Source organism: Elephas maximus, chromosome 13 (genome assembly GCF_024166365.1).
Source record: "Elephas maximus indicus isolate mEleMax1 chromosome 13, mEleMax1 primary haplotype, whole genome shotgun sequence".
Classification (NCBI taxonomy): Eukaryota; Metazoa; Chordata; class Mammalia; order Proboscidea; family Elephantidae; genus Elephas; species Elephas maximus.
In genome coordinates this window covers 28,361,422-28,375,750 of record NC_064831.1, presented here as the reverse complement: position 1 = coordinate 28,375,750, position 14,329 = coordinate 28,361,422, and the positions used below count along the sequence as shown (strand labels likewise).

General features: G+C 41.3%; 1 protein-coding gene across 1 annotated transcript; it reads right to left on the bottom strand.

Annotated features, from left to right (window-relative positions):
- Positions 1-415: 415 nt before the first annotated feature.
- On the bottom strand, positions 416-9,725 carry FGA (fibrinogen alpha chain). The gene is made up of 6 exons (XM_049905710.1): positions 9,636-9,725; positions 7,410-7,532; positions 6,524-6,707; positions 4,690-4,835; positions 2,035-3,445; positions 416-1,171 (listed from the first exon to the last, which is right to left on the bottom strand). Exons 1-6 carry the CDS (start codon positions 9,687-9,689, stop codon positions 462-464), a joined length of 2,628 nt encoding a protein of 875 aa, XP_049761667.1. The 5' UTR covers positions 9,690-9,725; the 3' UTR covers positions 416-461.
- Between the last annotated feature and the right edge of the window lie 4,604 nt (positions 9,726-14,329).

Here is a 14,329-nt window from a genome sequence, read left to right as displayed (position 1 = left end):
CTCTTCAAAGGCCAGCCATTGTTCAAGTCAGTGAGTTTTAATTTAAAATATTGTTTTAAAGCCATTCAAGTTGAATGAATGAAACAACTGTTTCCCTTTACAATGGCCTTGTGACTTTGGGTGGTGGGAGAAGAGGAGGAAGGTTTCCAAATGTCCTCAGAGCACCACAAAGGGGCATCCATCCAATGCTTTCTTTCTGATGTACTGAATGTCCCTTGGCATAACTTTATAATAATTTGCAAACCCACAGAGCTATTTTAAAGATAAAAACTCATATAACTTTATTTTTTAAAGCACTAATATGTCTCAGTTACATTTAGCTACAGTACAAAGAAAAATGGAATAGCACCTGGGAATTTTTCAGTGGATCGTAAAGAATCTTGACTGCTTTGTCTTTCTTACTTTTTTCCTCCCACTTCACTACACAAACACAGCACTCTCACTCTCTCACTCTCTTCCATCTACTGGGCCACCAGCGGCCTGATTTTCATGCGGACAGCCCTGAGGGAATAATCTGCTCCTTTGAAGGGAACCCAAACCACTCCATTCTCAATCTCATAAGGACTGTTGTTCCTCGGGTCGTAGGACCCCCCAGAGTAGTAGATGCCATTGAGATTGGCCGCTTGGCAGTTGTTGTACCACCAGCCTCCTCCATAGACTTCTGCACAGTTCTCTTCCCACTGGTCTGCGTCCCTGTCAAAGGTGCTGAACTGCATGCCTGCGTGAGAGGTGTACTCTGGCCCTTCCTCTGCAGAACCCTCAACCAGAGCATTCCCCGCACTGCCCTCATAGGAGGAGACGTGAAGGGCGTAGCCTTCAGCCTCGGGACCTACCTGAAAGTGATATTCTGCATAAGCCCCATTGCCTGCCCAGTCCTCTAATTCAACTCGAAGGACAGAGCGCCTTAGGGTTAGTATGTGGAGGTATTCATTGCCTAGCCAGAATTCTCCTTCCCCCTTGTCATTCAGGCTGCCGAAACCTCTCTTGTAGTCTTGCCAGGTCCGGTTAAAATTCAGTGATCCATCCATTCTTTGCTGGATCAAAAGCCATCCTCCCAAACCGGTCTCTTGATCGCAATAAACAGAAAAAATCTTACTGGATCCCGGTAGCTTGATATTGAAAATACCACTTTGGGCACCTGAAGGATGTGTTTGGAGGACATCATCACAGTCTAAAAAAAAAATTGAGCTGGTTGGAAGAAGTTACTTTCATTTAACTTTACAAAAATAGGCATGGCCCAGTTTAAATGAAGGCAGATACTGGCTTTCTTTTCCTTCCTTCCTTCCTTCCTTCCTTCCTTCCTTCCTTCCTTCCTTCCTTCCTTCCTTCCTTCCTTCCTTCCTTCCTTCCTTCCTTCCTTCCTTCCTTCCTTCCTTCCTTCCTTCCTTCCTTCCTTCCTTCCTTCCTTCCTTCCTTCCTTCCTTCCTTCCTTCCTTCCTTCCTTCCTTCCTTCCTTCCTTCCTTCCTTCCTTCCCTCCTTCCTTCCCTGAGGAAAGGATGCACTGACTTTTAGATATAACATATCTCAATGCAGATGAGGGAACTTTCCTCAGTGGAACTGGAATTTCACTTGCACATAAAGCAAGTAACCAGTAAAGATATGTAAGCATCAATTAATAGGACTATAACTTGTTTTTAATCTGACCTAAATGCCAACTGAGACACACGCTAAAAATCTGATTAATAAAATGAGTGACAATTGCAACAATGCACATTTTGAAGGGTGAAAGAATTTGGTTAAATAAACTCAAAACTGAGTTTCAGAAGGATTCATTCATTCATTTAACACGTATTTATTGAGTACTGCTCTTTGTGTTGTTAGGCATTTGGGAATACAGTGGTGAGCATGATAGACAAAGCCTCTGCCCTTATGGAACTTACAGTCCAGCAACAAAACCAGAGAAATAAAGGCATAATTTCAATACAGCATGATAGAGGGTTAGGAAAAAAGTACAAGGTGCTATGGGAGCATATTGCAGAATGACTTAGTCTAGGGGGTCAGGGAAGGCTTCCTGAAAGGAGAAGTGTGGATACCTCTGGCAAGACGAGTTTTAGTTTGGCTTCTCGTGGTGCTATGCGTTCCTCTGAGATCTTCACTTCCGGCTTCATCTACCGTTTTATAGGCTTTGCTTTCAAATGTGGAGCCTCCTTTGCTGAAAGTTGTGCTACTAGTTAGAGATTGTTTGCTGTGAGTTGACGTTTTACTACTGGAAGAGAACTCAGGTACTCCAAATTTTGTGAAAATGTCAGATTCTGAGCTCCCAGGCAGGATCTTACTTCCAAACTCTTTGTGTATAGATGGAAGTAAACTTGAGACTGTTTCTCTTGTTGAGCTAGTGCCGAAGAAAGCAGCTTCCTCAGGGTGTCTAAATTCATCCAGGCTACCTCTGCCAGCCAAAGAATGGAACAGGTCTAAGTCTTTTGGGTCACCACAGCCAGAACCATCTTTGGAGGTCACCACTTCTTCAGTCACTTCTTTGCGACCATCAGCACCTATAACAGTCTTAGTAACAGTTTTCGAGCATGAACGACTAGTGGTGGTTGTGCTACCAGAGGTGACCTTCTCACCAATCTGGAGCTCTTTATCTCCTTTAGAAGTGACTAGTTTACCTGTGTAGAACTCTTCTGTTGTCCCTGGACTTATACTTCCTGGTAGCTCTTCAAATTTGCCCCAGTCTGGGTTGGTAGGCCTGGTGTTCCCATGCCCTGAAACATCTGGCCTAAAACCTCCAGGTCCAGAGATCCCAGGTTTCCAAGTGGCAGAACTTCCAGGTTCAGAACTCCCAGGACTCCAATGTCCACTGCTACCAGGTTCAGAGCTCCCAGGTTTCCAATGTCCAGTGCTGCCAGGTTCAGAGCTCCCAGGTTTCCAATGTCCAGTGCTGCCAGGTCCAGAGCTACCAAAATTCCAGTGTCCAGTGCTGCCAGGTTCAGAGCTATCAGGATTCCAATGTCCAGTGCTGCCAGGCTGAGAGCTCCCAGGCTTCCAATGTCCAGAGCTACCAGGCTCAGAGCTCCCAGGCTTCCAATGTCCAGAGCTACCAGGTCCAGAGCTACTAGGAATCTGATGCCCAGTGCTGCCAGGTCTAGGGGTCTGGGAGTGTTCATGTTCGGATCCTGGTCCATAAGTTGAAGGGTCTCCTGGGGCACTCCCATGTCCACCAGGCCTCACTAACTCCATTCTTGTCTGCTTCTTTTCCACTAGTGCCCTCCACTCTGGAGGGGCCTTCTGAAGCTGGCTCTTGAAATCGACAGTAGTCAAAACTGAAACTGGGGTCATCTTTATCAGTGGTAAGTATTGCCTGTCTTTAGAGGGAAGTAAGTCTTTGGCAATGACTTGTTCAAGTTGCCTCTGGTAATCTTCATAGTCCTTTAGATTTACCTCACGAGATAAAGACCTACTACATGACCCTTTGCAAGATCGGATCTTAATATCAATGTCCACCTAGAGAGAAGGGGAGAAAGATAAATAGAAAAGATAGATATAAATAAATGTTCATTGAGTTCCTGGTAGTTAACTTAATTTTTAGAAACTGGCTTAATTTCTTTGATTTGGAGACCTACTAACTAATACTCATTATTTTCCATTTATGTAGCATATCCAGTAGAAGAAATGCTGAGTATTGGTGTCCTTGCTCCCTGTAAGGCTAGTCATGACAAGCAATGAGAGCTACTTGGATTCATCCTAAACTGAGAATGGATCAAGAGTAAGGTGCCTAGTAAAAAGGCCAGACTTAATGGTCTAACTGAAGCTGGAGGGACCCTGGAAGACATGGTCTCCGGACTCTCTGTCAGCCAAGAGCTGAAGCCATTCCAGATGGCAATTCTTCAAACAAAGATTAGATTGGACTGTAAGACATAAAATGATACCCATGAAGAGAATGTTCCTTACATGAGACTAACTGGGCAGCTCCTGTCCAGAGGTGAGATGAGAAGGCAAAAAGAGACAGGGGCTAGTTGAATGGACATGGAAAATCCAGGGTGGAAAGGAGGAGTGTGCTGTCACATTACAGGGAGAGCAACTAGGGTCACTTAAGAATGCGTGTATAAATTTTTGTATGAGAAACTGTAAACTTTCACTTAAAGCACAATTTAAAAAATTCAACTGTTTTTTGAGCAAAATAAGAAGCTCCAAAAAAAAAGAGTAAGGTGCCATTCCCTTTGAAAAGAAACTCCAATTGAGTGATCCTCAATGAGATTGAGGCTGAAGGCTAAGAAGCATGTTGGTGTCATGCACAGAGCAAGGGCTTTGCAATCAGACAAACAGGGACTCAACATTTTCTTTGGAAATTTACTATACATGGGCCCTTGGAAAACTTAATATCTCTGAGCTTGTTTCTTCATCTGCAGAGTAGGTAAAACAATACCTACTTTGTAGGTAAAGGAGTCGCTGGGTGGCTCAAATGACTAAGTGCTGGACTACTAACAAAAGGTTTGGGGTTCAAACTCACCCACAGGCACCTTGAAGGTAAGGCCTGGTGATATGTATCCAAAAGGTCACAGCCTTAAAAACTCCTTTGTGCAGTTCTACTCTGCACCACGAGTCTGAATCTACTCAAAGGCAACTAGCAACAGCAATGAATATAGCACTCAGCTCCGCATATAATGAACACTCATTAAGTGATTGTTGCCTTCCTTTTTCCTGGTATTTGAAAACAAAGAAATCCAGCCTCAGAGCCACAGGCTTACCTCCAGTCTTTTCATGTCCACCAGCTGGACCCTGACATTTGTCTGCAGGAGCTGGATACGCTGTACTTGTTCTATGACTTTGCGCTTCAGAACCTCAATTCTGCTTCTCAGATCTTCTAACACTTGGCTATATGTATTATCATTGTCTGAAACGAGAAATGAGGGTAATGAAGTCGCTGCCAAGGGCTTTGCTTGCTTGTAATAAACCAAAAAACCTAAACCCGTTGCTGTAGAGTCGATTCTGACTCATAGCGACCTTATAGGACAGGGTAGAACTGCCCCATAGAGTTTCCAAGCAGCGCCTGGTGGATTCAAACTGCTGCCCTTTTGGTTAGTAGCCGTAGCACTTAACCACTACGCCACCAGGAAGTTTGCTTGTAATAGCAAAAAAGGAAATGTGCTTATAAAATATTCCCCATTTAAGTTGATTATAGGCTTTACGGACACTTAATTTGTGAAATTCATATCTATTAGACATTTGATCTTTGTATAGTGTTATGTCCATGCATGCCACGAAAGATGCCTCCTTAGCAACTAGCAATCCAAATAAACGAAGAAGAAGGAATTCCTGTGGAATTCTAAAGGTGTAATTAGCCGATGAAGCCATCAGTTCCATCACATTCCAATTATTTTATCATGACCTTAAATCAGGGAACTTGAACATATTACTGAATTTTCTTATCAAGACTTTTTTGTTCCTATCTGTAGATTTGAAATGGTTCCTACATGTTCTTAGGGTCAACAGGCAGGAGCGTAGGGAGGGTAATGAGCACCCAGGGGCAATCTCTAAATTGCACCTCCCCCCCAACTTCCAGATGAATAGGTGGTGTTAGCAGTGACCCTCAGCAGAAATGCCTTCTCCCCTCTTGTCCAGTTACCTCAGTTAGGCGCCTTTCATATTTGTGGTGCCTCAGAATGTCATTCCATACCTTGTCTGGTGCCCCCTTGGACTTGCCCCCTGTGGCAAGTGCTCCCCCTCTGCCCCCCACCATGACTCTGTTGACAGGATCACTCCCTTGCCAACTAGTGTAGCACCATTGACTTTAAAGTTTTCAAGTGTCTCCTAAGGCTACAACTCCCATAGCTTTTAGTGAAAAGTCATTGTCGCTTAAAAATTACTCAAGGCCTCATTTTAAAGGCCTTACCCTTGTTTGCCTTTCCTGTTACCCCAGAAGAAGAGAGTTTCATTTTCTCTCTAGAGAGTCAAAGCAAGAGTTCAGGAATTGGGGTCACAATAAACGTACTGCCCAAGCCCAGGGCAAATCTGATGCTCCTTGTTCCTAATGTGCATCTTTATGGGGGAAAAAAAAATCAGCAAATTTCTCCAAATGAGTGTCCTATGAGAAAGACAGAGCATAGTTCTGTACTTTAAATACAAAAGTATCTACAGAGTCAGCTGGGTGGTCTCTGTGAGTTCAGACCCCAGCCCCATCACAGGACAGCTTTGTGTCTTTGGGCAATCTTCTCGTCTCTCAGTTTCTTCCCCTGCAAGAGGGAAAGAAAAAGATCTCCTCAAAGGGTCTGGTCCATTTCATTGTCAGTATATTCTCTTGAAAAGAACACATGTACATTCTAGTCCTTTATCCAAAATTCTGACTTGCTTTGGGACCTCAAACAATTTTAACCTAAGCTTTTTTTATGGTATAAAAATAACAAAAACAAAAAGGCCCTCCTTAAAATTCAGGGGTATAATAGAGGCAAGTGTTTCCACACTAAGCTCTTTGAAACTAAATATCAGTAGGTATAAAGGGGCATCATATTTATTTAGGATATGTGCTGTTGTTTGTTTTTTGTTTGTTTTTAAATTCAAAGTAATAAATACGTTAATACTTACTATCAGCATTGGCAAAGTCCCCTCTCAGAATTTCCATTATATTCGTGGTCAGTGAACTAGAATCCTTATTGTTCTTCTGATAATCAAATAGTGCATTTTTGAGCTTATTAATTCTGTTTGTAAAGTCTTGATTGACTTCATCAATTAACCCTTTCATCCTACAGCCGGATGGACATTTGGAGTACTGAAAGTGAAGGGGGAAATTATGTTGGATCCAGGATCTTTGCAGGTTTCCATGTACTCCCCATTGCTTCCCTCCCCCATCTCTTCAGATCGTCTATTGGCTTAAAAGTGGTTAAAAGAATGGGTTAGAGACCACAGAAAAACCACTTAACTATATGTTAATCCGTTGCCGTGGAGTCGATTCCGACTCATATCAACCTGGTACGGACAGAATAGAACTGCCCATAGGGTTTCCAAGGCTGAATCGACCCAACCACAATGGGTTTGGGATCTGGTTAATCTTTAGGGAAGCAGACTGCCACATCTTTCTCCTGCGGAGCGGATGGTGGGTTTGAATCACCGACCTCTTAGTTAGCAGCAGCCGAGCGCTTAACCACTTGCACAACCAGGGCTCCTTTCACCATATATTAAGTCCCATGAAATCTTGAGGCTACAATGTTCAGATTCCTAGTACTTGTCTAAACATGCAACTTAAATTCCATCCGCTAATCCCACTAAGGATTCAGTCTGGGAGGTACAAGTCATTTTGGTAATTAAAACAGTTATCTTGAGACTAGGTTTCTTTTCACCTGTCATCTTTAGTTTGGCATATAAGGAACCATTAGATGATTTCCTATGGGGAAAGTTTCATGTGCCAGCTGGTCCATGAGCACTTCTAGCCCCACACGGAAGGAACCTCCCGCTCCACATCCCCATTGCTCACCCAGTCGTCATCAGAGCAGAAGGGCCAGTCTGAATCTTTGCAGGCAGACTGCTGTCTTTCCACAATCCTTGGGCCCCGCACGCCTCCTCCTTCTTCTAGAAAATCACCTTGTGTTTCTGCAGTCTTTAAAGATTCACACAGACGGGTGAGAGAGAGAGAGCAGTTAGCCAGCTAAGCAGGAGACAACACTGGCAATGCCTGCAAGTCCCAAGGAGGAGAGGAGATTCTCACAGAGGGTAAAAGCCCCCACCACCCACCGGCTTTGGGGGCCTCCATAAGCTTGGCATTTCTCATCTTTCAAATGAAAATCTTCATACCCGTTTATGAGAATTAAATGAGATAAGATGTACAAATTTCTTAACGGTGCTAAATAAGCACGTAATAAATAGTACCCATCTTTCAAATGAAAATCTTCATACCCATTTATGAGAATTAAATGAGATAGGGTGTACAAATTTCTTAACGGTGCTGAATAAGCATGTTTATAAATAGTACCCACCACCCAGTGGCATTTTAAACGATTCATTATATAAGGAAACTTATTTGAATCAATGAAACTAGGTCAACTTTACCTTTTTCCATTTTCATTAATGTCTGGAGATAGAAAAATCGTTGGAAAATTCAAAGAGTTCTTTCTCCAGTAATTCCTAATTCAGCAGGAAAAACCCCACACTAATAACCTCTCTCTCTCCCTCAGTTTTTCTGCCATGATTTTAGAGATGGGTCAATAATTTGGGCAAGCGTATATACCAAGGATACAAATGTGGCCAATTTAGACTCAGGAACGCTTTTTAGGGTATTCACTCATGCAATGATTGCTTTTTGTTTGAAATGCAGAAAGTAGACTACAAGCAAAATAATCATTCATGAATCACAACTTTTTAAATGTCTTGCAATCCGAAATAGAGATTTAAAAAATTTCTGTTGTGATCCATAAAGTGATATAAGATATAAAATAATTCTTCCAACAAGGCTTTATATTCTAATGAATAAACGTGGATTTTAGGTGTTAGCTATTATTATTCTATACCACCAACATACAAAATTTTTTTTTTTTTTTTTTTTGCCCTGGCTATTTTAACTCAGAGCAGTTTAATCGTGTAATTGGTTAATATTTGCAATCTTGTTCTTATTTTTTAAAAATTCAAATAATAATTTAAGGAATCAAGAACCATTTATTTAAATGAATAAGTACAATCCTTTTACCTAATAAAATAAGGACTTCAAGTACATTTCAAAATAAATGGTTCAAAAACAATAACAGGTAAAAAATCCAATATCAATAGCTGCTAAGGGAGAAAGGTGAAATAATTGAAACCTATATATAACCTACCATATCACTTTAGCAAGTGATTAGTTCTATTGCTACAAAAGTTTTCATTTATTATTTTACTATAAGGGAGAAAAATAAGTTAGAAAACCTTTAGCTTTTCTGTTTACTCTCTGGTATTAGGGTTTATTAGCAGTGAAAGGCAAGAAATACATAATAATAATTAGAATAATTAACATCCTGGATAACTAAACAGGAAGTAACTAAGTTTCTTGAACATATTTGTCACAGTTTAGAAGCCTTGTAAATGAAGCTTCTTTTCTCTTACACAGTTCTCTGGAGTCAAATTTTAGAAATTATTGCAAAATTAGGAGTTTCTTAAAAGAAAATAATTGCTTCCAAAATAACCACATTGCTTCTTCAATTTACCTCTTGTGGTTTTGCTATGTAATATGTTTTTGAAGATAGCTCTTTTTTTTTTTTTTTGTCTTCAAAGAAACACAAAAATAGCTTTTCAGAAAAGCTATATTAAAACCAACTGTTCTGCTTATTGTGGACAAATAGCAAGAAATTAAGAATTACAGAAAAATTCTTATCATAAGACTGTTTTGTTCTGTTACCAGCCTTATAATGGCATTAAATGCCATTTATAATTATAAAGCCCTGAGGCTTTATAGCAACAAAGATGGCAAAGATTTTTTGTCTTTTTTTTTTTTTAAGGCAATGTTGAAAGACTGGGTTTACAGATGTTAGAGCTTCTCTGATGAATTTATACACTATTGGGGTTCCATCACCCTGTACTGTTGAGGCATCAGGCCCATCTAGGAACTTGCCTTAATGGCCTAGAGATTATAAGGTTGAGTATGTCAGGACAGAGGTAGGGTGGACTCAGACCTAAAGCTCTTTGTTGAATGAACACCAGAGAGATAGAGAGAAGAGAAAATAAAGGGACATACCCATACTGTGCCCACCACACTCAGGACCAGGCAGATGATCCTCACAGAAAACATCTTTTCTGAGAGTGGGACTGGCTCATGAGGAGCACTCCAGCTGTAAGGAAGGAGATTTGCCTTCACTGCTGGTCCCCATCCCATTTAAATCTGCAGGAGGTTTACTTAATCATTACCTTTGGCCTGTGTAGAGGACCAAGCACACTCTTACGTGTCTTGCTCCTTCTGGGAGGTTGATGTCCCAGAAACTCTTGCTCAATCCTCCCTGTGCTTGTTTGCTTCCGATAAGCTGTTGCAAAGGTAGTCTTTGATTTTCCAGCCGGCAGCTAGGGGCAGATCCCACATTCCAAGAACTGGATGATTTTGAAATGCAAAAGACAACACAGGGGACATGCCAGTACTTCAGTACTGGAAGGAATGTGGAAGCCATGGCTGAGGCAGGCTAGCTGTAACTCCCTGTGAAGGAGAGTTTAGCGAATGATATTTTACTTTACGTAGGAATTATGGTTGGGATATCTGACTTTAAAAAACAATGACTATGATGACAGGCTGACACAGAAGGCCTTCTAGAAGTTTACCATTAACAGATTGGTTTCTCCTATCTGAAAAGATTAGTCTTCTTAAGACAGCTGCCCCTGGAGCCCAATAGCCTTGGTTCATAATCCTGACCTAGTCATTTCCCAGTTCTGTGCTCTTGGGCAAGTTACATTACCTCTTTTTGCCTCAATTTCCTTATTTGTCAAGTGAGGATAGACATAACCTACCGCCTGGGTTTTTGTGAAGAGTAACTGGTACTTAGTAAGTACTCAGTAAGTGTTAACAATTATCATTAGAGAGCATGCATTGTGGTGAAAAATGCTACTTCTTCCTGTTTCTGTGCTTGTGGACAAGCTAATTTACTTTCCCTGGTCTTCATATCAAATTCTCCTTGGTTTAGGGTTGTCAGGTTTAGCAAATAAAAACAGGACTACCCATTAATTTTGTAATTTCAGTTAAACAACAAATAGTTCTTCAGTATAAGTGTGCCCCTTATAAATATCTGGGACATACCTGTATTAAACATTTTTTTGTTGTAGTTTATCTGAAATTCAGTTTTAGCTAGGAGTCCTGTATTTTATCTGGCAACACTATGTTGGCCCAAAATCCTATGTGAAGTCAATCACAGTAATAGTAATAACTGATATTTTGTGAATGTTTACTAAGTGCCAGGCACTTTTCTAGACATTTTTAATGTGTCACTTAATCTCTTCAATTAGAAGTAATCGCTTGCTCGTCCACACTTAGACCCTGTAGACCATTGTGGCACTCATGGCATCCATCATTTATGGTGTTGTGTGTCTTCCCCACCAGGTCCGGAACTTCTTGGGAATTGAAATTATATTTCACTGATGTTTATATTCTCTCCAAAACTGAGCACAGTGCCTGGCACAGTGAAATTTGTTGAATAAATAAAGAAACGGAATCTCTGGTTTGTCTGTCAAGAGTAAGAAATCATGAGTGAGGTCCATGTTGTGAGGCTGACCTGCTGCCTGCACAGGCACTGTAGACTGAGGAAGCTTGCTAAAAACGGCTGAAAGCCCTGGCAAAAGGCAGTGCCCTCCTTCACTGCCTGCTTTCCTGAAGGCTCTCTATGAGAGGCTCCTCCTTGTCTGATCAAGCTCACTCCTGATGTGGCCTTCTGGGACTTCTAGAGGCAGCCGCAGAGCTCAGTGAGCCCTAGAGCCCACCCAGGTACTGACGGTAACGATTCCACAGAAAGCTGTGTTACGCTCACCCACAGTGACCGAACTGGCAAAATTGCAGGAAATTGTAGAATGTATTTTAAGAGACTTGATTTTCTTGTTTTTCTATGCCCACAAGAAGTGCCCATGAGTGGGAGGTGAAGAAGAAGTCTCCAACAGTAAGCTGGTAGGCTTCAGGTGATTTGGTCGAACATGATTTGTTTGAAAATAGATTAACAGAAGATAATTGGACTGAGTGCCCCCACTCTGGTGCCCCATCAGCGCATTCCCGAGGATGCCACCAGAGAGCTTTATTGCTGTTCACCTCTTCCCTCAACTAGCTGCCCGTCTCACTCCCTTGCTTCATCTGGGGTTCTGCTCAAATGGCACCTCCTCACAGAGGCCTTCTTCCAGACAGCACTACCTAAAAAGTAGCTGCCCTCAGGTGCTATTCCGTTAACATTGCTTTGATTTTCTTCATAGTGCTTTATCATTACTGGACAATATGTATTTGACAAGTTATTTGTCTATTTTATGACTCCCTCAGTCTTCATGAAGCCAATGCACGCTGCCTAGTACAATGCTGGGCATTTGCTGGGAGACTGGAAGGCTGCCACATGGAGCCCCACTGTGATGGAAAACTAATGGACTTTGTAGAGAGTGAGGTCTGGATTCCAGCTAAGTGACACAAACAAATAGCTTAAATTTCCTGAGCCTGGTTACTTATCTGTAAAATGGGGATGACAGCATTTATCTTGGGGGATTGTTGTGAGGATCATATAAAATTAAAAACGCACTGCCATCGAGTCGATTCCGACTCATGGCGACCCTGTAGGACAGAGTAGAATTGCCCCGTAGAGTTTCCAAGGAGCACCTGGCAGATTCGAACTGCCGACCTTTTGGTTAGCAGCCATAGCACTTAACCACTACATCACCAGGGTTTCTACATGTATATGTATATATGTTGTTGCTGTTGTGTGCCTTCCAACTCATAGCAACCCCATATGACAGAGAAGAACTGCCCCATAGTGTTTCCTAGGCTGTAATCTTTATGGGAGCAGATCACTGGGTCTTTTCTCCCAGGGAGCTACTGATGGGTTCAAACTGCCAACCTTTCTGTTAGCAGCAGAGCATTTAATCATTGTGCCACCAGGGCTTTTATATATATTTCTTTACATGTATGTAAAATAATGGTATATTATGTATATATGGTATATGAGTAGGAATCCACTCGATGGCAAAGGGTTTGGTTTTGGTTTATTTTATATATATGTATGTATGTATATGTATGTGTATATATATATATATATACATACATACACATACTCATACACACATACATGTATATACACGTGCACACACACATACGTAGTCGGAGCCCCAGGAATGGTAGCTTTTATTGTCCCTAAAATATCCCAGTGTTCCAAAATAAAAAGTTCCCAGGCTCTCTCTAGAGCCAGAATTCCCTAACTAGGCACCTTTGTTGGGTGCTCTTTCAGCCTGGTAGAGCAGGGCTGGAGAGCAGGCGTGGCTCTCTTCCCGGTGAACCTGCTGTGTTGTAAGCTGTTATAGAGCAGATTGTGTTTCCTACAGAAAGCCACATAGATGAGTAGGCAACACGGTAATAATACAAAATAATAACACCCATTCAAAAGTGTGATAATCAGAGTATCTTTATAACTGTACAAATAGAAAAAAATGAGAAATGTCAAGTTCAAGTTGCTTAAGCAACAGCCTGCTATGTGTTGCGTTTTCCTCTTTATCCTATTTGCCTTAGTTCTCATGAGAGTTAGGTTTCATTGATTTATTCTTTTAAAATTAATATAATGTTCCACAAGTTTAGAAATAGTTCAATGCAGGAGTTCAGAAATTTGTTACAACCTAACATTTGGCAGGACTGAAGTAATTTTTATGTTTATGTTCTATGGAGTCCCTGGGTGGTGCAAATGGTTAATATCCTCAACTACTAATTGCAAGGTTGCTAGTTGAATCCATCCAGCGGCACCTAGGAAAAAAGGTTTGGTGATCTACTTCTAAAAATCAGCCACTGAAAGCCCTGTGGAGCACAGGGTCTCCTTGATACAAAGACAGCCAGTTTTATAATGGACCTAAAAAAAAAACCGAGCGCCCTCAAGTCGATTCCGACCCATAGCGACCCTACAGGATGGAGCAGAACTGCCCCATAGAGTTTCCAAGGAGCTCCTGGCAGATTCGAACTGCCGACCCTTTGGTTAGCAGCCGTAGCACTTAACCACTATGCCACTAATGTACCGAGATGAGTCAAAATGGGCTCAATGGCAATGGGTTTTGTTTTTTTTAGAATGAAAAAAATTTGAACAGGTATTAAATAGCTGTAATTATGTCTCAGTTTTAAACTTAAACTGTTTCTACACAATCCAAATTTACACATGAATAGTAAAATATGTAGCCAGTCATCTAGATATTTGCCATTGTGTAAACACAACTAAAAAATACAAAACAAAACAAAAAACCCAGATTTCTTTTGGAGTATTTGTCCTTCCCTGTAGTGTATGCCAGGAAATAGGGGAATATCCCATTCTTTACTGATTTATTTTAAAAGTATTGAATTCTGAGATAAGTTAACTGATTTATTTATTCATTTAAATTCAGTAATCATTTATGGTATATCTATAATTTGCCATTTTTTTAATTATTTATTTATTATTACTTGGAAACCCTGGTGGCATAGTGGTTAGGAGCTATGGCTGCTAACCAAAAGGCTGGCAGTTTGAATCCACCAGGAGCTCCTTGGAAACTCTGTGGGGCAGTTCTACTCTGCCCTAATAGGGTCGCTATGAGTCGGAATTGACTTAACGGCAACGGGTTTGATTTTTTTAATCATTTGCCAAGTCCTGCATGTTAGGTGCTGGAGATACAAAGGCAAATAGTATAGCCCCTTGTCTTCAAGTTGCATACAGCTAGTGAGCAAGTCAAATACGTACGCAGCTAAGGTTTAAG

What these genes read in the sequence shown, in the direction of transcription:
- FGA (XM_049905710.1), bottom strand. Translation starts at nt 9,689, where the DNA reads ATGTTTTCTGTGAGGATCATCTGCCTGGTCCTGAGTGTGGTGGGCACA. An exon ending in GTGTGGTGGGCACAGTATGG is followed by an intron (nt 7,533 to 9,635) that starts GTATGTCCCTTT and finishes GAATCTTTAAAG; the next exon opens with ACTGCAGAAACACAAGGTGA. An exon ending in TGGACATGAAAAGACTGGAG is followed by an intron (nt 3,446 to 4,689) that starts GTAAGCCTGTGG and finishes CCTTCTCTCTAG; the next exon opens with GTGGACATTGATATTAAGAT.